Raw genomic sequence first — 22,172 nt, 5'->3', positions numbered from 1 at the left:
CCAGGACACAAGGTTCCTGCTCTTCAAGACTCTCATAGTTCATTGTCCAGAAATCCTGATGGTTTGGTATCTGGCTTACGGAATGCTGGTCTCTGTACTTCCTTTAAACTCACCATTTAAAAGCTCTGGAAATGGGATCCTGGTGAGTTTAAAGGAAGTACAGGAACCAGCATTCCGTAAGCCAGATACCAAACCATCAGGATTTCTGGATAATGAATTATCTGAGTCTTACTGAGGCCCTAGTTCCTGCGCACCCTTTAAGCTCACTGGGGCCATGGTTTCAGCATTCCCTTTAAACTCACTGAAGCATCAGCCAAGATTTCATGCTCAAAAGTGCAATTTGAACCGAGGCCCGTTGAGGAAAACTTCTTATCTGCCTTGCTCCATTTAACTACAGTCCTCTTCAGCCAAAGCCAGGAAACCGTGTCGACGGGCGAGTGTTGGTATTCAAACCCGGCACATGCAGTTGCTGCTGCATTAAGTGCTTGTTTAGTTTTGCCCTATCACACTGGCCAGAGGACAGTGTATCCAGAAATGCACCCATCATCAATGCTGCACATTACCCAAGCCCAGAAACAAACCAAACACCTTTAAGGTATTGCCAAGAATAACCATGTCTAGTAGTTTCACTGACAGGATACAATCTCTTGTGTAGAGGCTTCATGGACCTTGAGCACAAACGTTAGAAGTTAACTACAATTATATTCTATGAAAATCTTTGTACGAGAGTACGAGAGGACATGGCTTTAGGGTGAAAGGGGAAAGGTTTAGGGGGAACATTAGAGGGAACTTCTTCCCTCAAAGAGTGGTGGGAGTGTGGACCGGGCTGCCATCTGATGTGGTAAATGCGGGCTCGCTCTTAACTTTTAAGAGTAAATTGGATAGATACATGGACGAGAGAGGTCTGGAGGGGTATGGGCTGGGGGCAAGTAAATGGGACTAGCGGAATAATGTTTCGGCACAGACTAGAAGGGCCAAATGGCCTGTTTTCTGTGCTGTAGTTTTTCTATGGTTCTACAGTTTCTCAGTGGAAGTGGACCCTCATTTGCCTCGTCAGTTGATCCTAGAGGCTGGCATATTTGCCTAAAGCAACAGACCCTACTGTTCAATTGGAGATTATAAAGGGTGTGGAAATTGTACTGTGCCCTGGTCGGTGGGAGGGATGAACAGAGAACATAGAACACTACAGCACAGTACAGGCCCTTCGGCCCACAATATTGTGCCGACATTTTATCCTGCTCTAAGATCTATCTAACGCTTCCCTCCCACATAGCCCCCTATTTTTCTATCATTCATGTGTCTATCTAAGAGTCTCTTAAATGTCCCTAATGTATCTGCCCCCACAACCTCTGCCAGCAGTGCATTCCACGCACCCACCACTCTCTGTGTAAAAAAAAACTTACCCCTGACATCCCCCTTATACCTTCCTCCAATCACCTTAAAATTATGTCCCCTTGTGTTAGCCATTGTCGCCCTGGGATGGATAACACATGCTTTTGTTTTGGTAAGCCTCCACAAAAGCAATAGTCAGTGTCAAGGAAGGCCGACAGAATTGGGCCCATGTGCAGGAGCGTCAGCCTGCGAGTGCACACACAAGCCATTGGGAGGAAATCAGGTGGGTGACAGGATGGGTTGTGTTTGACAGAGGTCAAGGGATGGGGGAGCATGCAGGATGGGGAACAAAGGTTGGGGATTGCAATGGGGCCAGGGTCTGGTAGAAGGGAGCTCTGAAGGAGGTAGGAACCTGAAAGGGGACCTACAAGTGGGTGAGTCTGTGTGCTAGACTCCATGGACGCAGACTCCTGGTCAGACTATTGAGTTGTGCAGTATGGTTTCTGCACAAGTGATCTGGATGTCCATATCCAATAGGTAAATGGATTTTAAAAGCAAGTGACTTCAAAACTTGTCTTGCGTGTTGTCTGAACCCCTCTGTGTGACACGTGGAGGCCCTGTAGTCCTCTCTGAATTGTCTCAAGTGCAAATATATCCCGCTTAGTAAAGGAGAGCAAAACTGTCGACAGTACTCCAGTGTGAATTCACCAACACCCTGAATAGGTGTTGCAAGGCTCCCTACTTTTACACTCTCTGCAATAAAAGTCAACTTTCTAATACCTCCCTGTGTTTGTATGTCAGCTTTCTTTATTTTGTGTATGTTCCCTCTGCAGCAGCTTTCTGTGGGCTTTCTCCAAGCAATATTCTACTTCTCTGTCCTTCCTACCTCATGGATAGCCTCACATTTTCAGTTGGCAAATTCCTGCCCACTCTCTTAACCTATCCCTGTCCCCCTTAGTGTCCTCGCGACTACCCATCTTTGTATTGTCAGCAGACTTGGCTGCAAAACACTAAGCCCTTTCATCTAAGTCACTGATATTGACTGTAGGCAGTTGATCGTGTTGAGTGATTGGCTTTTAATTAAGTTCCTTTTCATAGCACATAAAACACAAGTGTGAAGTGATGCATTTTGGTAGATTAAACCAGGGCAGAACTTGCACAGTGAATGGCAGGACCCTGGGGAGTGTTGTAGAACAGAGAGACCTAGGAGTGCAAGTACATAGTTCCTGAAAGTGACAACACAGGTAGACAGGGTGGTGAAGCTGGCGTTTGGCACGCTGGCCTTCATCGGTCAGGGTATTGAGTACAAGAGTTGGGATGTCATGTTCCAGCTATACAAGAGGTTGGTGAGACTGCACTTGGAGTACTGTGTGCAGTTCTGGTTGCCTAGCTACAGGGAGGATGTGAATAAGTGGGAAAGGGTGCAGAAAAGTTTTACAAGGATGTTACCGGTACTGTAGGGCTTGAATTATAAGGAGAGATTAGATTGGCTGGGTTTTTTTCCCCTGGAGTGCAGGAGGCTGCGAGGTGACCTTGCAGAGGTGCATAAAATCATAAGGGGCATAGGTAGGGTGGATGGTCACAGTCCTTTTTCCCAGGGAAAGGGTATCAAAACCTAGGTGGCATCACTTTAAGGTGAGAGGGAAAAGATTTAAAAGGGACCTGAGGGGCAACTTCTTCAATGCAGAGGGTGGTGCGTATATGGAACGAGCTCCCAGACGAAGTGGTTGAGGCAGGTACAATAACAACATTTAAAAGATACTTGGAAGGTACACAGACAGGAAAGGTTTAGAGGGATATGGGCCAAATGGGAATGGCGTAGATGGGCACTTGGTTGGCATGGACGAGTTGGGTAGAAGGACCTGTTTCCGTGCTGTTTTATGCTAAATATGTGCTGTGAAGAATTTCTAGGAGTTTTTCAGGAATGGTATCACGAGATGCCGGAGGTAAGGATTTGAGGCACAGATCGTGGTCTAATAGAAGTCCAGAGCAGGCTTGAGGGACTAAATGATTACTCCTGTGTTATTCTGAACACTTAGGGAGGAAAATACAAGTGTTCTGATTCAGGATGTCGGCTGTCCTGACGGAGAGGGTTGCAGGGAAGACGGTGCAGGAGTCCTGGTGACCTGGCTGGCTCTGTTGGATCGTGCTGACAATGGGGAATGACAGCAGCTCCTCAGTTCACTGGACACTCCCGATTAAATCTCACATTTTCTATAGCAGTAAATGATGTGTTGCCTGAGAAAGCCAGTGGGGAAACATGACTAAGAAAGAAAACATAATTGAGACTATTGAGTGTATTTAGGAGGTTATATATTATAAATGCACAAAAAGTGTTTCCTTACATTACAAAATCCATGCACGTCGACAGGGTGGAAAATACTGGACAAGCCAAGTTTACGGAGAATGATCACCCGAGATAAAGCAGTTCACTTTTGTGCGTCATCCCCTTATCTCCTGAACTGATCTGCAGTCACCACCCTCGCCTTGCACCTCTTCATCCCACCCCCCCAACTTCCTGCACAGACAACAATGGCAGTGGGGCTGCCCTAGCTGAGATTGGACGGGAGATTTAAACCTGGACCTGTCAGGCTCGTACATCACAACCTTTAGAGGGTCTGGTCAATGTAGCCCTGCACCAGGAAGACCATTAGATGCAAACCCAAAGCATGCAGGAAAATTTCAGGAAGATATAGCCCAGAGAAATAAGAATATAAAAGTACAACTAAAATGGCTTTATCCTCTTAAGGACTGCAGCACAAATTTGGCTGCTAAGAATAAAATTTTCAGGCAGTGCCGTGAATTTGGTTTGTCCCTGTCTGATACGGGACCTTAAACAAATCAGCAGTCACCGGACAACAGGCGAGATAGCAGGTGATTCTAAACTGCCAGAAGCTCCTGGCTCTCAATGGCAGAACGCTCGATCCGCAGAGGCCTGCAGGTTTCGTAGGTACCCCAACAAGTAGTGGGGTCCAGAAGTCTCGGCCTGAAACAGTGGTGGGGGCAGAAACCCTTGTATTTAAGTGAGCACACAAGCTGGAACGTGAGATTAGATGGAATAACTGGGAAGCAGGATAGGACCGAATTAGCTCTCTTTCAGGCCTATATAACCATTCCTTTCCCATAAATTCAGACATTCACTGCCCCTCTGTGAATCCCGGTGTACAGGGACGGTGCCTCACTGGTGATGGAGCATTCTTGGAGCCCATTCCCAAGGGTAACACGCCCAGAGTTGGTCAGTGACTGGGTTCAGTCAGTTATGAGAGGCTTTTAATCAAGTAGGGGTTTGCAAAAGTGGAACGAGTTGACAGTAATGAATTCGGAGGCATACAGAACAACTGCCCCATATGGTTACTGCCCACCCAAAGAATATGGGAGATACACACATGCCTGGAAGACAAGGGAATTACTCACACACTAGAGAATAGAGTTATACATACACAGAGCAGAATGTAACTCGCACACCCATAATGTGTTGGCATCAAAGCTTTGTGCTCATTTCCAGAGTTAATCATTACTATTAAACCAAATATGCACTGAAAGCTTTCTAAGTATTCTACAGAGATTAGTAGCTGATACCCAACTGAAAACATGAGTTCAACAGATATAATTCAACAGTATGTGTGACCCAAAGTGTGAAACCAATGGGCAGTGGAAGGAAAGCTTCTGTTCATTACGGCAAGCCTCTCGCATTCAGTAGCGGCAGAAAGAATGCAGAGGACAGCAGTTTCTTCAGTGGGTCCATCTACTCCCGGGAGGCCTGGACTCGAGATGAGACAACTGGATGTTGGAAGAGCTGGAGAAACAGTCTCCCGTTCATCTTCGGTAGACAGAACACGTTACAGCAGTATCACAGAGGTGTCAAGACTTGCCAACCCTGCAAACAGACAAGAACAAGCATCCATAGCAATTGTCTGTCTTAAAGGTGCCCCCTTCAAGATGCTGACAGGCAGAATTCAAGGCTGCTTCTGAGGTTGTTCATTGGTGTGGCTCAATGTCAAGTCCAAAGAGCAAGACTTTGTGGTGGGCAGATCATAATCAGGCCTCGTAGAACTTCCTCTCCATTTGTCTGGTGACTGTTCCACTGGTCATCATCGTCCGAGTGATCTGTTGGGTGATGGACGTCCCACCCTCTACCCTTTGTGTTGTAACAGTCATCCCATCTGAAATGGAAGGCGGTGGATTAGTTTCGGAGAAACACGGCAAATCCAGAGATCCCGTATCAAGGAATGAAAAGCTTCGCAAGGTTTAGTAAAGGCCAAGGGTTCATTCACGAGGGTAAGGGAGGGTGGGATTACAGCAGGGGGTGTTCAGCACCAACCTGAGAAGAAGGGGTCGACGGTGGTCTGCATCAGACTGGTCTCGGAGCTCATGCTTCCAGGCAGGGTGAAGCCTTCGTGTCTCGTCACCATCTGTTTACTGTACTTGGAAACGTTCGCTAGGAAACACAGAGCAGGTCACGGCTGTTACACCACAGAACACGAACGGGCTGCTGGAAGCCAGCAGTGACCCTCTGCTGCTCACTAAATGTCACACAGACGTACAAGCCTCCTTGCCAGGATCTCCACCCTGACACTTTCACACCTGGGACCCCTCCCTCCCCACCTCCCCACATCCCAGGCCCCCTTCACCCTGGGATTTCCCCCCACACTTGTATCCTCTGGGATACCCTACTCTGGGACCTTTACACGGGATCCCTCACCCTGGGGCTACTCCTTCCCTCCCCACTTCCTGGGTCCTTCTACCTCGAGAACACCCCAACCCCTGGAAACTGTTGCCCCAAGAGTGGCCCTGGGACGTCCCAGCCCAGGACACCCCCAGAAAATTTCACCCCACCACACCAGGACCCTGCCCCACCCCATCGCCTTCTCAATCGCCATCAACCCCTTCCCCAGAAACACAAGGAGAAACCCGACAATATTTAAGCCTCCCAGTGGCGACCTCTCCTTCCAGCTCACAGCGTCCTTCTGAAACAATCTCTAAAGGCTTTAGTTTGTCAGGAAGTCGAATTCAGAGCTGCAGGCTCACCCACCCACACCCCCACCCACCCACTGACCTGCCCACCCACACCCCCACCCACCCACTGACCTGCCCACCCACCTAGTGACCCATCCACACCCCCACCCACTGACCCACCCAACACCCCCACCCACTGATCCACTGACGCACCCACACCCGCCACCCACTGACCCACCCACCCAGTGACTCACCCACAGACCCACTGACCCACCCACACCCCCACCCACTGACCCAGTCACCCACCCACATCCCCACCCACTAACCTGCCCACCCACCTGCTGACCCGCCCACCCATTGACCTGCCCACCCACTAACCCACCCACCAACCAGCCCCCACCCACACGCTCCCTCACCCACCCACACACTGCCCCACCCCACCCACTAACTGACCCAAGCACTGACCAAATGACCCCTCCTCCCATGTACCCACCTCACCCCCACGCACTCCCCCAGCCCTAACCAGAAGGTGCACAGAGGCACCGAGGTTGGGGATCTGCCTGGGGCAGTGTCCAGGCAGCCCTCAGTGCAGGAGAGCCCGGAATGGGATTGCTCCCCGACTGCCTGGTCTCCTACCTCCGTCCTGAGACTCGATGGTGATGATCCCTTCGCGTTCGGGACCAAAACCTTGTGTCGTCTTTGCTTGAACCTTGAACTTGTATGGAACGTTCTCACTGAGGTGAGGCACCATTAGGGTGGTCTCTGCGTCATCCCCTTCCACCTGATACGTCTTGATCTCACCTGTTGGAGGAATCAGGCACATCGGGTGATAGACTCAGCCCTTTGTGAATGGTGGCACAGTGAGGGAGGGGAGAGCTGGGCACTAGGTACAGCACTGACTGAGCAACAGCTGTTGTGGCGCTAAGGACTTCATCTTGTCACAGGGACACTCAGCCCTTGGCTAATGCCCAAACACGGAATCACGTTGTGCTCCCTGTCTTATAACCATCTTGACTGACCTTCATAACCAGACCATGGTTGTTTCCCCAAGGGATGAGGCAGGGAGAGACATTCAGGACACGGGCAAACACCCAGTTTTGTTTCGGTTACTATCTGGCATCCTCTACCTCTCGAGTTATCTGACCTCAAATTTATGTCTCTTCTGAAGGTGGGACTTCTGAGGATGCCGCGTTCCCTCAAATCTTTCCAACGTGAACATGTCAACCTGAAGGGTTAACTCCCGTCCCCACAGATGCCGGCTACCCTGCTGAGTATCCCCATCAAACCCCCAACCCTCTGGCTTCCAGGAGGTGTTAACAACTGAGCAAAGCCACCATTCTCCTGAGGAACAGCTGCTGATTTAGACCATAACAATGCTCACCTTTCCCATCCAACGGTTCACAGGTCACTAGGTAACCCATAATATCCCCATTTGGTTTACGGGGTTTCTCCCAGCTCAGCTTGAGCAGCTCGGAGTTGATTGCAGTAAAGACCAGGGGTCCAGGGGCACTGGGTGTGCTCAGTGTGAACGGCGAGCCTGCAGGGTGAAGGTAGAATGTTACCAACTCCAAGCAACGGTGGAGAACCGTCCTCCCCTCCCAGTAACACCATGACACAGAACAGAACGGTGCGGCATTGGAACAGGCCCTTCGGCCCACCACGCCTGTGCCAAATACAATGCTGAATTAAACTAAATCGCTTCTGCCTGTACGTGATCCACATCCCCCCATTCCCTGCATATCATGTGTCTGTCTAACAGCCTCTTAAACGCCTCTATCATATCTGCTTCCACCAGTACCGTTAGCAACGCATTCTGGGCACCCACCACTGTCTGTGTAAGAAAACGTGCCCCACACACCTCCTTTAAACTTTTCCCCTCTCACCTTAACTGCATGTCCTCTAGTATTTGACATTTCTACCCTGGAAAAAAGATTCTGACTGTCTACCCCATCTATGCCTCTCATAATTTTATGAACTTCTATCAGGTCCTCCCTCAGCCTCTGCCGCTCCAGAGAAAACAACACAAGTTTGTCCAACCTCTCCTCATAGCTCATACCCTCTAATCCAGGCAGCATCCTGGTGAACCGCTTCTGAACCCTCTCCAAAGCCTCCACATCCTTCCTGTAATGGGGTGACCAGAAGTACACACAATACTCCAAGTGCAGCCTAACCAAAGTTTTATACAGCTGCAAAATTACTTCCCAATCATATCAAACTCAAGGGTCTGATATATATTGGTGGAAGCTGTATTGTGTTGTGGATCTGTATGTGATTAAAGATTAATGTGAATTTGAAGACCAATTTCAGAATTATTACTCCAATCTGAGCTTAATTTGGTCGCTTATATTGGCCCAGTCTCCAGCCATGAAGTACTGCACATGGTTATTTAAAACGTTCACAGTCTGATCAAATAACAATCACTTGAATTTTCTCATGGAATTAAGTTCAAGCCTAAGAACAGAGACACAGAAGCCTCAAGGATTAAGGTGGACTCTGCAACACTGCCATGTGTCATCCCTCATTGACTAAGCTACCTTAAACTGCTGGGGACATTACCTGGGATCGGGCTGAGGGGGCTCATGGGGTCCACTTTGGATTCTATGGTGATGACTCCTTCGCGGTCTGGACCCCAGCCCTTTTCACTCAGAGCCTTGACCTTGAACATGTAGGAGTAGTTGGGTAGAAGTTCATTGATAATCAGCGAGTTTTCATTTGGGTCCGTGATGTCAACTGTTTTCATCTCACCTGGAACACAAGAGACAACATCACCATACAGTAGCTGGCCGGTAATCACAGCTCATGGCTCTCCCCATCGATCTAATCAGCGTGGCTTTACAGATGGATGCTGCACTTACACACCAGACATGCCCCAAGCTGTCTGCACTGCCTCGTTCAGAGGCCGTCCAGCACCGCAGAGCTTTTGCCTTTGATTTGTGTGGGTTCATCTCAGAATCGGGAGAGCTAGTGATCCCAGTCTGTGCGCACACACAGGCACCTGTCGTGCCCACACACTGGGGACCTGTGGGGCACCTGTCCTGCCCACACACTGGGGACCTGTGGGGCACCTGTTCTGCCCACACACTGGGGACCTGTGGGCATCTGTCCTGCCCACACACTGGGGACCTGTGGGCACCTGTCCTGCACAGATACTGGGGTGTCTGTACAGAAACCCGGTTACATCCATGTCCTTACAACTGCCTGTAAATCTGCACGAGCTTTGTCCACCACTGATGATGGATCAGTCACATCTCTAAACTGCTGGGTCAGGTCAGGATTGAACCGGGGTCACTGCAGCTATCAGGCAGCAACCCTGCTGGCTCTTTCCAAGTTTCTTCCAAAGAGAAGGAGGTTTGTTCAACGAGGAGAAGCACTGATTCAACATGTAAGGGAGGGGAAACCAGGTGTGAGTAGGATGAGGTTTCTTGCCCAAGTTTAACCCAAAGCCGTGAGATTTCTTTGTGTCCAGGGATCCCACATCTCCTCATGGCCTATTATTTACCCGGCTCCAGCGTTTCCACTCAGAGAGCTCTGAGGTCTGGTGCTTATCAGGTCATCCTCCACAGCTACAACCTCTACTCTGTCAGCATTTCTTCATCCGCTCTGCTGCAGCCAGTCTAACTGCACAGGAGGGTGGCTTGGACATTGAGGGGACGGGCGAGGTCACACGAGAACACAAGCTGCAGCCTTGCCCTCTGACCCCTCTGACCCGCCCCCTCCATTCATCAAGAGCACGGCTGACCTGCTACCTCAGCAGCGTTTCCCCACTCTATCCCCACATCCCTCAGTTCCCCTAATGTTCACCAGTCGACCGATCTCTGTTCCAAATAAACCCAGTGACTGATCCTCCGCAGCCGTCTGGGCTGAGAATTCCAAAGATTCACAGGTCTCCGAGTGAAGAGATTTCTCCTCCTTTCGGTCCTGAGTGGCCTTCCCCTTCCTTTCTCTGCAGATTCTGGTTGCGGACCCTCTCGGTCGGGGGAGACCCCCTCCACACATCCATCCCGAGAAGAGGCATGGCCCAGTCTCTCCTCATCTGTCCGTGCTGGCATTCCCAGAACCAGCCCGGGGAACCTGCTGGCTGTGCCAGTTGCTTGGGGGGTGGGTGGGGACGGTACTGACCTCCTGCGAGGGGCTGGTAGGTGACGCGATAGCCCAGGACCTCTCGCTCACACGGAGGCTTCTGCCAGCTGACCTTCAGCGAGGTTGCCCCCAGTGCAGAGAACACCAGGCGGGTCGGAGTGCTTGGGATCCCAGGAGAGCGGTTTTCTGTGGGACGGAGACAGAGAAATAAGTGCATGAAACTGGAAGAGTCCTGGATTGAACGAAGACTGAAGGACAGGTTACAGTAGAGCTCGATACAAGGAGCAGCTCCCTTCCTCAGCCCCGGTGACATACACTGCTTCACATCCACAGCGGGCATTTCCCTGGTTATAGGCCCTGCCCCTTTCCCCCCTTCCTCTGAACGTCTCTCAGTCAGGGGGCAGGCACAGAAAACGTTCTCCGTGACAATGTCCAAATCAGTGAGAAATATCATTGGAATCAAGAACAACAGCAACCTGCTAGAGGAACTCAGCGGGTCAGGCAGCGTCTGTGGGGAGGAGAGGAATTGTCGACTCCAGCAGCCGTCTCCAACCTTCACCCTCCCCTCCTCCCACCTCGCTCCATCTGCCTCTCATTTTTTTCTCTCTCTTAGTCTGCCCCCATTTATCTGCTACTTGTCTCCCAACTCCTTATGAAAGCAGGTTGAGAGAACTCGGCCTTTTCTCCTTGGAGAGACGGAGGATGAGGGGGGACCTGATAGAGGTGTATAAGATGATGAGAGGCATTGATCGGGTGGATAGTCAGAGGCTTTTCCCCAGGGCTGAAATGGTGGCCACAAGAGGACATAGGTTTAAGGTGCTGGGGAGTAGGTACAGAGGAGATGTCAGGGGTAGGTTTTTTACTCAGAGAGTGGTGAGTGTGTGGAATGGGCTGCCGGCAACGGTGGTGGAGGCGGATACGATAGGGTCGTTTGAGAGACTGTTAGATCGGTATATGGAGCTGAGTAAAATAGAGGGCTATGGGTAAGCCTAGTAATTTCTGAGGTAGGGACGTGTTCGGCACAGCTTTGTGGGCCGAAGGGCCTGAATTGTGCTGTAGGTTTTCTACGTTCTATGTTCTAACTCCATCCTCCCTGCCTCCCCTCCCCTACCCGGTACAACCTGCTCGTCATCCTTCACCCCTCCTCGGTCCACCTGTCACCTCAGGCTCCCGTCTCCCCTCTCCGCCCTCAGTCCTGATGCAGGGTTTTGACCCGAAATGTCGACAATTCCTCTCCCCCCCGCCCACAGATGCTGCTCGACCCTCTGAGTTCCTCCAGCAGATTGTTTGTTGCTCCAGATTGCAGCGTCTGCAGTCTCTTGTGTCTTCACTGAGAATATCCCAGCTGTTAGCACCTTCCCAGTGAAAACCACAACACTGTAAGATATAGGAGCAGAATTAGGCCATTCGGTCCATTGAGTCTGCTCTGCTGTTCAATCATGGCTGATTTTTTTTTCCAAACTCATTTTCCCATTTTCACCTTCTGAAGGATAATGTCCTGGGCCCCAGAGTTCAGCATTGCAGGAGAGGGGTTGGCCCTCGCAAGCAGTCAGTGAGGAGCTGCAGCAGTTCCCCAGCTGAGCGAGTTGCCTGTCAGTAACCGAAGTAACAGGAGGTCCCGTCAGCAATGTGCAGATACAACCTGACCCTAGGCTTGGCGATGGGAGTTCAAGTGGTAGGTCGGCAAGAAGGGCAGAAGCTCCGCCCAATCTCCGTCCAGTCCCAGTAACCTACCCCTGGGTCTTACAGCACATCCCCCACCCAACCCCATCCCACGTCCAGCCACCCCACCCCCTTCCCTGTCTCCTTCTCCACACCTCATCCACCTCCACCTACTCTGGATCCCAGCCCCATTCCCATCTCCCCAAATTGTCTCCACCTATCCCACCCCCACCTGCTCACACCCCTTGCCCTATCTTCACCTGGACCCACCCTCTGCTAGGAATAAACCAGCCTCACTGAGACACTGAATGAGTTGTACCTTCAAAAGGGCATCAGCTTTGTGACCAAGTGTTTGGCAGTGGTGTGGGGGAAGCTGCTAAATGCCCCACGGTGAATAATTCCATCTTCCCGGGCTGCTGGCTCAGTTCCCATTAAACCAACACAGATTTATTGGTGGACGCTATTCTTTAATTCTGTGGATCTTCTGCACACTTAGTGCTTGGGAATGAAGCCCTTTGCGTTTCAGTGAAAGCATCAAACACAGCCGGAGAGGTGGGTTACGGACAGAGGAACACTCCCTGTCCCCAGTGCAGGTCCAACCCAGTGAGTGACCCATTCTCCACGCCCGTTATCTGGGGTCACTCACAGATACTGCCAACACAGGAACAAAGGTACCAGCCTCCCAAAGGGATCGTGGGACGATGAATCGGTGAGCTTTACTCTGCGATACAGAATTTAATGTTCTCATCCTTGAGGATAAAATCCTTGCCTTCACTCCTTCTCATTAACCTGTTCCAACCCTACACCCTTGAAGGTCCCTCCTCTATCCAATTCTGACCCAGTACATCCCCAATCTCTTCTGCTTTCTAATTGGCCAACGAACCTTCTGCCATTAGATTCTAGGCTCTGGGATTAGCTCCCTAATCACCCTCCACCTCTCTCTCCCCCCATCCCCTCTCACTCATTGTCATACCCTGTTCCCATGAGTCTGGTGTCTGTTTACTGATTGTGACCGAGCTGGGGATTCTGCCTTCAGCTCCTGGATCGGGCCTTGAGGAATTAGGTTGATCTCGTCCTGAGCTAATTCACCTCCCCACTCAATTCTCAACACTCCAGCCTGGGTTGGATCCAATCTCTGGGCCGAGAAGTCAAGTGTGTGGCCTGACCTACCGTGTTCCTCACTCCCAGCCCATGCTGCTGTAAGTGGTAGCCAGGACTGTGAATGAGAAGAGTTTTTGGAGATACTTTGGAAGAGGTCTAACCGTGCAGAACCATCTCCAGGTTCTCTAGAGCTGCGTTCACATCCTCGGATTCAGTGCGTTTCCTCCCGCCGATCATCTGTTGTGTGACCGTGTAGTTAACTCCCCTCATTCCATGCACTGGTGCTCCTGTAGAAACAAACACATCTCAGCAATTCAGGAAAGCAGCACTGGAGCAGTCTGTGCATTTACTGCAGGTACACAGGAGCGGGAAGCTGTTCCAACCACCCACCATCTCCTCAAGATGCTGGGCCACAGTCCAGAGGTTCCATCTCCTGTGTGGTCACCCGAAGGACACTACAGAAAGTAGCAATCAACCTTCCCTCACTCAGGGTCGACCACAATCAGTTGGGTGCGGCCCCAACCAACATGAGCTAATTCAGCACAGATAGCGGGAGACAGAGGAGACCTTCACGTATCAGATCGTAGTGAATCTCTACCTGAACACCACCCCCCTCCTCCCCCCACCCCGTCTTGTTCCAGGGAGCTTAACACCCACACCCACCACAGTGCCATCAGTCGCAGTTTCAATGGATCTCCAGCCTCTGTAGATCTTTGGGAGAGAGTTGCATTGCCTGTTTCTCTGACCACCATCAGGTTGGGTCCCCCTTGATCTGAACCACCACAGCTCAGATCTACATCAGGGAAGGTTGGGGAGGGGTGTGGGGGGTGACGGCTTGTGGCTGTGGGAGGGGAGGAGACCTGGGTGGGAATGAGGGTGCTGCAGGTGGAGATGGGGCTGGGGACCAGGTGGAAGGCGGATGGAGATGGGGCAGAGGAGATGGGACAGAGGCAGGTGGAGAAGGTGTGGGTGGGGGAGGGAGAGGGGGCAGGACGAGTGAAGACAGAGGGGAAGAGATCAAGAAAGAGAGGAGGTGGTTGTGAACAGGGGCTGTGAATGGGAGATGTGAACGCAAGGTGGGGAATGGGGGGTAAATACAGAGAATGAAAGGTGATGTGGGAGGGTTAAGTTGAAAGTAGGGGGAAAAGGGGTAGTTGGAGGTGGGGGAAGGGGAATTGAAGGGGGGGAAGGAGTTTTGGAGGTGATCCCAGATGTATCTCCACCACACCCTCTCCAAGGCATTGACACCTTTCCGGAAGTCCGGTGCCCAGAACTGGTCAGGAACCTCCGACTGGGACCTAACCAGTGATAAGATGGAGTTGGTTCAGCTTCGCTGCCTGCCGTTGTTGAATATCCAGTGACGCCCTCAGCCCCTGCTCACCCTGTGATCTGGAGGGAGCTGCCTCCTGGAATTGTCCACATGTCCACCAGGGGCCCCGGTGGGCACCAAAGGTGAACCACCTTTGACTGAAGTGCCAGCTGTTCTCTCTCCTCAGACGCTGCCTGACCTGCTGAGTGTTCCCAGCATTTTCTGTTTTTATTTCACATTTCCAGCATCAAACTTTTAAAAAAAGTTTTTAGCTAATTCAGTTATTTGATCAATTTAGCTTCTTCCCTAAAGTTTAAAATGATTCATACTTTGAAAGCGAGGTGAGTAATGCCTCTCTTCAGTTGTTGGCATGGCTCGGTTTTACCCAGTGCCCATCCAATAGGAGGTGAAAGGTTTGAACGTGCAGAGAACAACAACAACACTTTTCCTTGCAGCGTAGGAGACTGAAGGGTGAACTTATAGAGGGGCATCGATAGGGTGAATCGATACAGAGGGATCTTGGTCAGCTGGGTAAGTGGGCCCAGGAATGACAAATGGAGTTTAATTTGGATAGAACCATAGAATCTTAGAACACTACAGCACAGAAAACAGGCCATTCGGCCCTTCTAGTCTGTGCCGAAACGTTATTCTGCTAGTCCCATTTACCTGCACCCAGTCCATAACCCTCCAGACCTCTCACCGTAACTGTGAGGTGTTGCATTTTGGGAAGACAAATCCAGGTAGGACTTTCACAGTGAACGGCAGGGCCCTGGGGAGTGTTGCAGAACAGAGGGACCTTAGAATACAAGTACATGGTTCCCTGAAAGTAGCGTCTCAGATAGACACTGGTGAAGAAGGCTTTTGGCACACTGGCCTTCGTCATTCAGGGCATTGAGTACAGAAGTTAGGATGTTACGTTGCAGTTGTACAGGACATTGGTGAAGCCGCATTTGGAATATTGTGTTCAGTTTTGGTCACCCTGCTGTAGGAAAGACGCCATTAAGCTGGAAAGAGTGCAGAGGAGATTTACGAAGATGTTGCCGGGACTCGAGGGGCTGAGTTATGGAGAGAGGTTGAGCAGGTTGGGACATGTTTCATTGGAGTGTAGAAGAATGAGGAGTGATCTTATAGAGGTGTATAAAATCATGAGGGGCATCGATAGGATGAATGTGCACAGCCTTTTTCCCCCAGGGTTGGGGAATCAAGAACTAGAGGGCATAGGTTTAAAGTGAGAGTGGAGAGATTTAATAGGAACCTGAGGGGCAACTTTTTCACCCAGAGAATGGTCAGTGTATGGAACGAGCTGCCAGAGCAGGTGGTTGAGGCAGGCACATTAACGACATTTAAAAGGTACTTGGACAGGTACATGGATAGGAAAGGTTTAGAGGGATATGGGCCAAGTGCGGGCAAATAGGACCAGCTTAGTTGGGAATATCGGTCGGCATGGATCAGTTGGGCCGAAGGGCCTGTTTCCGTGCTGTGTGACTCTATGACACCCCCATGCGGCCCTTACTGACCCTGTCCTGAAGTCATGGTGGTGTAGGTCTCGGAGAGCAGGGAGGGATCGCCTATGGTCCTGGTGAACTGCTGGCTCTGAATGCTGGTGGTTTGATTGATAGTGCTGTGGGTGCCTCCAGCAAACAGAGAGTTCATCTCCCACTTCCCGTTCATGTGCATGTCTGTCGGAGAGGGAGAAGGAAGGTGTTCAGTCAGTGAAGCTGCCCAGTTAACACGACAAAACCCACCCTGCTCTAGGACCACCAACTGCCCCTCAGATTCTCCGAAGCCACAGCCCACCTAACTGCCCCCACCCAGCCAACATCAACCCTGACCCCTCCTAGACTTAACCATTGCCACCAGTCCCACCCACCCTACAAACCTCCCCACTGACCCTATCCCACCCAGCCCCTCCCAGACTTAACCATCTCCTCACAGGCTCTCCCCACCCGCCAACCAAACCTGGTTGTCCTCACCCAACTACTCCACCCAGTGACAATTAAACCTGTTCCTCCCCACCTACTCTCCCAACCTAGTGACCACCAAACCAGCCTCTCCTCACCCAGCCCTTCCCCACTAGTAACTATCAAGCCTGGTCCGTGTGGTCTGTCACTCAGGCCCAGCTCATCTATCTCCTCCCCAACCAGTGACTTCCCCCCCCGACCCCACACCCAAGTACCATCACCGTACTGACCTAGCCCCAGGGATGCTCTGCACTGCCCCCAAACACGCTCTGAGCACGACTACCATGCGACCCATCAGGAGTTTGAAAACAGCACCACCATACAAAGTGAAAATTAGGAACAGCTTAGTGGTTAAGGGTGAGATCACATCATTAATGACTGCAGATATAAGGAGAGCCGACGTAACGAGAGCTAAGTAGGTAATGGAGATTTTATGGAAAGGACTAACCAACAGAAATGGAGCTAAGAGCTCAGTGGGGGCTGTGTCATGCCACTGCTGTCAGCTTCAGCTGAATGCAGAAATGCCAAAGTTAGACAGTTATGTAAGAACATGTATGTATGCCATCTCCCATCGACAGGAGGTACAGGAGCCTGAAGTCCCACACCACCAGGTTCAAGAACAGCTACTTCCCTTCACCCATTTGGTTCTTGAACCAACCGGCACAACCCTAATCACTGTAGTTAAGCAACACTATGACCACTTTGATCACTTTGCACTAAAATTGACATTTTTTTGTTCTGATTGTGTTCTTTCTTGTAAAAATTGGGTATAATTTATATCTATGCTTTTCTTGTGAATGCTGCTTGTCTGATGCTCTGTGCCTGTGATGCTGCTGCAAGTAAGTTTTTCACTGTACCTGTGCACACACGGACTTGTGTGTCTGACACTAAACTCCACTTTGACTTTGAGAAATGACAGTTTAATGGGAGATTTTGACTTTCACAAACGTCAAGCCGAGTTCATTAGTTTCAGAGCTCGTTCAGGATACTTGTTTGAAAATGTTTGTTCAACTTTCATTCAAGATTTGCATGAAGGGGGATTTTCAGTGATGGGATAGAGACTGTCCAAAATAAAGTGCAAAATCTGCCAAAGGGTAAAACCCACAGGAGAACAGAGGAGTCTCTGTTTATGAGCCCAAGGGCTCGTGTTCCAGTTGTCAGAAAAGAAGCCACGGATGACTGAATGATTACACTCCACCAACATTTAACAACATCTCAGACGCCTTGAGGAAACAAATGTTAGGACAGTGAGAGGCAAAGTTAACATAAGCAAAAGTGATAAATCCACAGGACTGGACTGCTTTCAACCCTGTGTTCTAAAGAAAGATAAAATGTCCGTTCAATAATTTTCCAAAGTCTATTTGAATCAGCAACTATTGTTACCTGGGGTATAAAGGAAATTAGTTCACGGACCTCTTAGTTTATTGAATGGTGGGACATTTGAAGGGTTAAATGGCCTGTTTTTTTCCCCCCATGTCTGTAGTTTTCCCAAACTTCTGCCACACCCCAGTTTCATTGAACAGAAGGCAGGTCCTTGGGAAAGCTCTTGCATTTTGAGCTTCCAAGGTTTGGAAGTTTGACAATACCAGACTTGGGAGGAGGAAGGGGTCAGACACACTTGGGGAAGGAGAAGAGCTGTCAGCCTCAGTGGGAGGAACAGGCACTGCTGCCTGTTCCTGAGGTGCAGACATAGAGTAATACAGCAGGGAAACAGGCCATTCGGCCCAACTCATCCATGCCAACCATGGTGCCCACCAAGCTAGATCCATTTGCCCGTGGTTGGCCCATATCCCACTAAAACTTTCCAATCCATGTACTTATCCAAATGTCCTTTAAATGTTGTTCTTGTACCTGCCTCAACCACTTCCTCTGGCAGCTCGTTCCATATAGGCACCACCCTCTACATGTTGCCCCTCAGCCACTCTCCGCATGAAGAATTTGCCCCTGTTGTTGTAGGCGTGAAGGGAGAAAGGGCGAAGAGGAGGCTGTAGTAGGATCCCCGCGTGGGACCAGATTAGGAGCTGCCTGCACACAGCGTTCGCCCCGTCCTCCCCCCAACACAGCCTGCTCCACAACCTACCCACCCCAGGGTAGAACTCGCATCAGCAGGGAGGCGAGGCATGCAGTTGCACAGCTCCTCTGGGCATTCCATGCTCCCGGAATATTGTGTATGGATCGGGTCTTCCTACCTTATGGAAGGAGATGCAGCGAAGGTTCACCAGGTTGATTCCTGGGATGGGGGGGGGGTCTGTAATACGAGGGGAGATTAAGTAGACGGGACCAGACTGAGTTTATTACAGTGAGAGGCGAGCTCTTTAAATGAACTAACTTGTTACAGGGCATCACCCCCCGACTGGGTGTCCAGGCCCTGGGGCCACAGTCTCAGAATGAGGGGCGGCCATTCACACCCAAGATGAGAAGAGTCTTCACCCAGACTGTGGTGCATCTTTCACGATAGGTTGATGTAGTTTTGGACATTAGCAACATCCGTGGATATGGTTCAGTGCGTTCAGGGAGTGGTGCGAAGGGAAAAGATCAGCCCTGATCTTATGGAGCAGCAGAGCAGAGGGGCTGAATGGCCTCCCATGTTCTTGTTTAGTGTGTTCCAGTGTTCACAACGCTCCAAACACCAGAGTCCTAGAGTCCACCATGTCTATGCCAACTTTCATGTACGTATCAGAACTAAACTCATTTGCCAGCACTCTTGAATTGCTAAACTAGATGCTTCTTAAATGTTGTGAGAGAGCCTGCCCCCCCCCCCACCCCCAGATTCAACCACCCTCTGGGTGAAAAGATTCTTCCTCAGATCCCCTCCAAACCGCTCCACCTTAACCCCATGTCCTCTGGTCTTAGACCTCTGCTGAGGGAAAAAACTTCTTACGATCTCCAAGCCTCTCATAATCTTATGTACCTCCAACAGTTTCCCCTCAGTCTCCTCTGCTCCAAGGAAAACAAAACCAGCCCATCCAGAGCAACAAACGATCTGCTGCAGGAACTCAGCGGCTCAAGCAGTATCGGTGGGAGGAACGAAATTTTTGACGTTTCAGGTCGAAACCCTGCGACGGGACTGAGAGTGGAGAGGGGAGGTGGCCAGTGCAGAGAGGAGAAGGGGAGCCCCTCCAGCAGATTGTTTGTTGCTACAGATTCCAGCGTCTGCCGTCCCTTGTGTCTCCATCCTATCCAGTACCTTCACGTCCTGGTGAACCTCCTCTGCACCCTCTCTCGTGCAGTCTCATCCTCCCTACAGTGTGGAGACCAGAAGTGCACACAGTATTCCAGCTGTGGCCTAACCAGTGTATTATAAAGTTGTACCATAACTTTCCTGCTCTTACATCCTCTGCCCCGATTACTGACAACAGGCATCCTATACACCTTCTTCACCACGCCATCTACCAGTGCGGCCACTTTCAGGGACCTTTAGACTTTTACATCAACATACCCTTGTTCCTCACTACTCCCTAGGGCCCTATTGTTCATTGTGTATGCCCGACCCTTATGTGAACCCCTAAAACGCCTCGCACTTATCAAGATAACATTCTACTTGCTTGCTCTGCCCAGCTGATCGATATTATTCTGTAGCCTAAGACTGTTCTCCTGACACGACCAATTTCCATGTCATCTGCAAACTTACTAATCATACCTCCTACATCCATATCTAAGTAGTTCATGTAAGCGCCCCAGCATTGGGCCCTGTGATACACTGCAGGGCACAGGCTTCCAATCACAAAAGCTCCATCACCCTCTGTATCCAGTACCTCACCAGTTTTGGATCCAATTTGCCAACTTGTCTCGGATAACATGAGCTCTAACCTTCTGGACAACCCTTCCATGCGGGGTCTTGTCAAGGGCTTTACTGAAATCCATGTAAATCACATCATCAACATCTTTAGTGATCTTTTCAAAAAACTCAACTAGACAGGATTTCCCACCCGCAAACCGTGCCGTCTATCCCTGCCCCATCCATTCCTTGTGAAATGTTGCCGGTGTAATTCCTCTGGGAAAGGCAGCAGTCTAAGCAAAGAGGGAGCACTGGAGGAGAATGTTCTTGTCCTCTGCCCTGCCCGAGCACTTCTGGATGACACAGTTAAGAGACCACGGACTGTGGGTGTGACTGGCCCAGGACATCAACTTCCAAAACAGGTGCCGGCTGGAAACTTCTGCTTTGCCTGTTGTTGGACACGGTGTATCGGGAGCTACAGGCCTCGAGGTAACAGCCGGCTCACACTGTAGGTTCTGGATCACAAGTTCAATATTCACCCAGACAGCAGCTGCGTCGACACCAGACTCAGGGGACTTGAACTCTCCCTGACTGGTAAGTACAGATGGGAGACAAATTCAACCGGAGTGGCTGTGATCCGATGGATCCCCATCTCAACAGTTTCCCCGGCAGACGATAAGGTGGTACGTGGATGGAATTTTACGCGACTCCTGAATGGACCTCCCCCGGGACAGGTTGCTGAGAAGCCCTGAAGACCTGCAGAAAACCTTACTGAGCTGCCCCCACGCTGGGAGTGAGATCGGGGATAAATCTCCCAGCAACGTAGCCACAAGATCACAAGACCCTGACTGGTGGCCCTGTCTTGCGACCTTTGAGCAGCTCTAACTGCAACCAACCCCACCCCCCACCCCACCCCCCAATCCATCATCACTCCCACACCTCTCGCCACACGACAGGGGGTAATTCAAGACCCTGGAGTGCAGGGATGTGGAGCCCTCCCACTGGGAAGGAACGTCTGCCTTTATCCCCTTACACTTCTGTTCAGAGGGACAGGACCTTCCTCCCTGCCGGATGCTCTATGCACCAGTCATGGTCTGCAGTGCCATAACCAAAGCAACAAGAACCTCTGAGCATGGAATGCAGCAAACTCTCACTCCCTTGACTCTGTGTACAACCGGCTACCTGACCCCTGACCCTCTCTGCACTCAGCTCCATATTCTGGTTGTACCAGTTCTTTCACCGGCACAGTCAGCGAGGACGGGGGTTGAACAGGTTGCTCAGAAACACAAGGACGTTTAGAGAAAGAAGCACTGAGAGATCTTCACCTTGACCTTGCTGTGGCTGGGGTGCTGCCCTCCTCCTCATGTTGTCTGAACACTCAGGGTCTTCGGAGAGGAGGCTCTCAATGTCTGAGGAAGCGTGCGTCAGGGAAGAGCTAGTGGAAAGCCGGGGGATCACTTCCACCGGTAGCTTCCAGGCGACCTTCCTCCCATCGAAATCATCACCCAGCAGTTGGACGTGCTTCCATTTGGAGCCTTTCAGAACAAGTTAATGACTCGTGTTGGTATTCAATGCATCAGCTGTGCCTGTCCACACACACGAACCCTACCTACATCCGATGGGAGGCAGCCCACCCACTGTACAGCACCGTGGGCATGCTGTGTGTGCACACACTCACTGACACCTGCTTCCTACAGTACCGAAGGAGGCCATTCAGCCCATCGGGCCCATAACTACTCCCAGAGCAACCCCATTGGTCCTATCCCACCTCTCCCCATTGCCCTGGGCCCCTGCAACTTCTCTCTCACATGCTCACTTTCTCCCCTTCAATTCCTTTGCCACCCACCCACACACTGGGGGCAACTGAAGCAAACCCAGGTGACAACAAGCTCAGGACTGTGCGCGTGAACGGGACCAATTCATCCCAAGGATTTACCGCCGTCTGTTAAACAGGAGGTAGCAGAAAGCAGCACCTACCCGACCAAGCCTCATGGACTCTTTGAGGAAGTGACTTCCCCACTGCCAGAAACTGAGATACAATTTTGCATCTGAG

The 22,172-nt window shown here is 50.8% G+C and overlaps 1 protein-coding gene across 4 annotated transcripts in view; it reads right to left on the bottom strand.

Annotated features, from left to right (window-relative positions):
- Positions 1 to 3,628: 3,628 nt before the first annotated feature.
- Positions 3,629 to 22,172, bottom strand: part of itgb4 (integrin, beta 4) — a 110,842-nt gene continuing 92,298 nt past the window's right edge. For 3 of the 4 annotated variants that reach the window (XM_052032778.1, XM_052032779.1, XM_052032780.1), the window contains exons 35-43: positions 21,445 to 21,654; positions 15,958 to 16,119; positions 13,293 to 13,418; positions 10,408 to 10,554; positions 8,845 to 9,033; positions 7,670 to 7,825; positions 6,925 to 7,089; positions 5,654 to 5,770; positions 3,629 to 5,495 (exon numbers count right to left, since the gene is read on the bottom strand). In XM_052032778.1, coding sequence (XP_051888738.1) covers positions 5,371 to 5,495; positions 5,654 to 5,770; positions 6,925 to 7,089; positions 7,670 to 7,825; positions 8,845 to 9,033; positions 10,408 to 10,554; positions 13,293 to 13,418; positions 15,958 to 16,119; positions 21,445 to 21,654 — 1,397 coding nt within the window. In that variant the 3' untranslated portion in view covers positions 3,629 to 5,370. The remainder of the gene's footprint in view (positions 5,496 to 5,653; positions 5,771 to 6,924; positions 7,090 to 7,669; positions 7,826 to 8,844; positions 9,034 to 10,407; positions 10,555 to 13,292; positions 13,419 to 15,957; positions 16,120 to 21,444; positions 21,655 to 22,172) is intronic. The other variant, XM_052032781.1, reaches the window with a different exon arrangement.

This window comes from Pristis pectinata, chromosome 18 (assembly GCF_009764475.1).
Source record: "Pristis pectinata isolate sPriPec2 chromosome 18, sPriPec2.1.pri, whole genome shotgun sequence".
NCBI classification, from domain to species: Eukaryota; Metazoa; Chordata; class Chondrichthyes; order Rhinopristiformes; family Pristidae; genus Pristis; species Pristis pectinata.
Note: the sequence above shows the minus strand (reverse complement) of the source record. Positions and strands in the feature narration are given on the sequence as shown.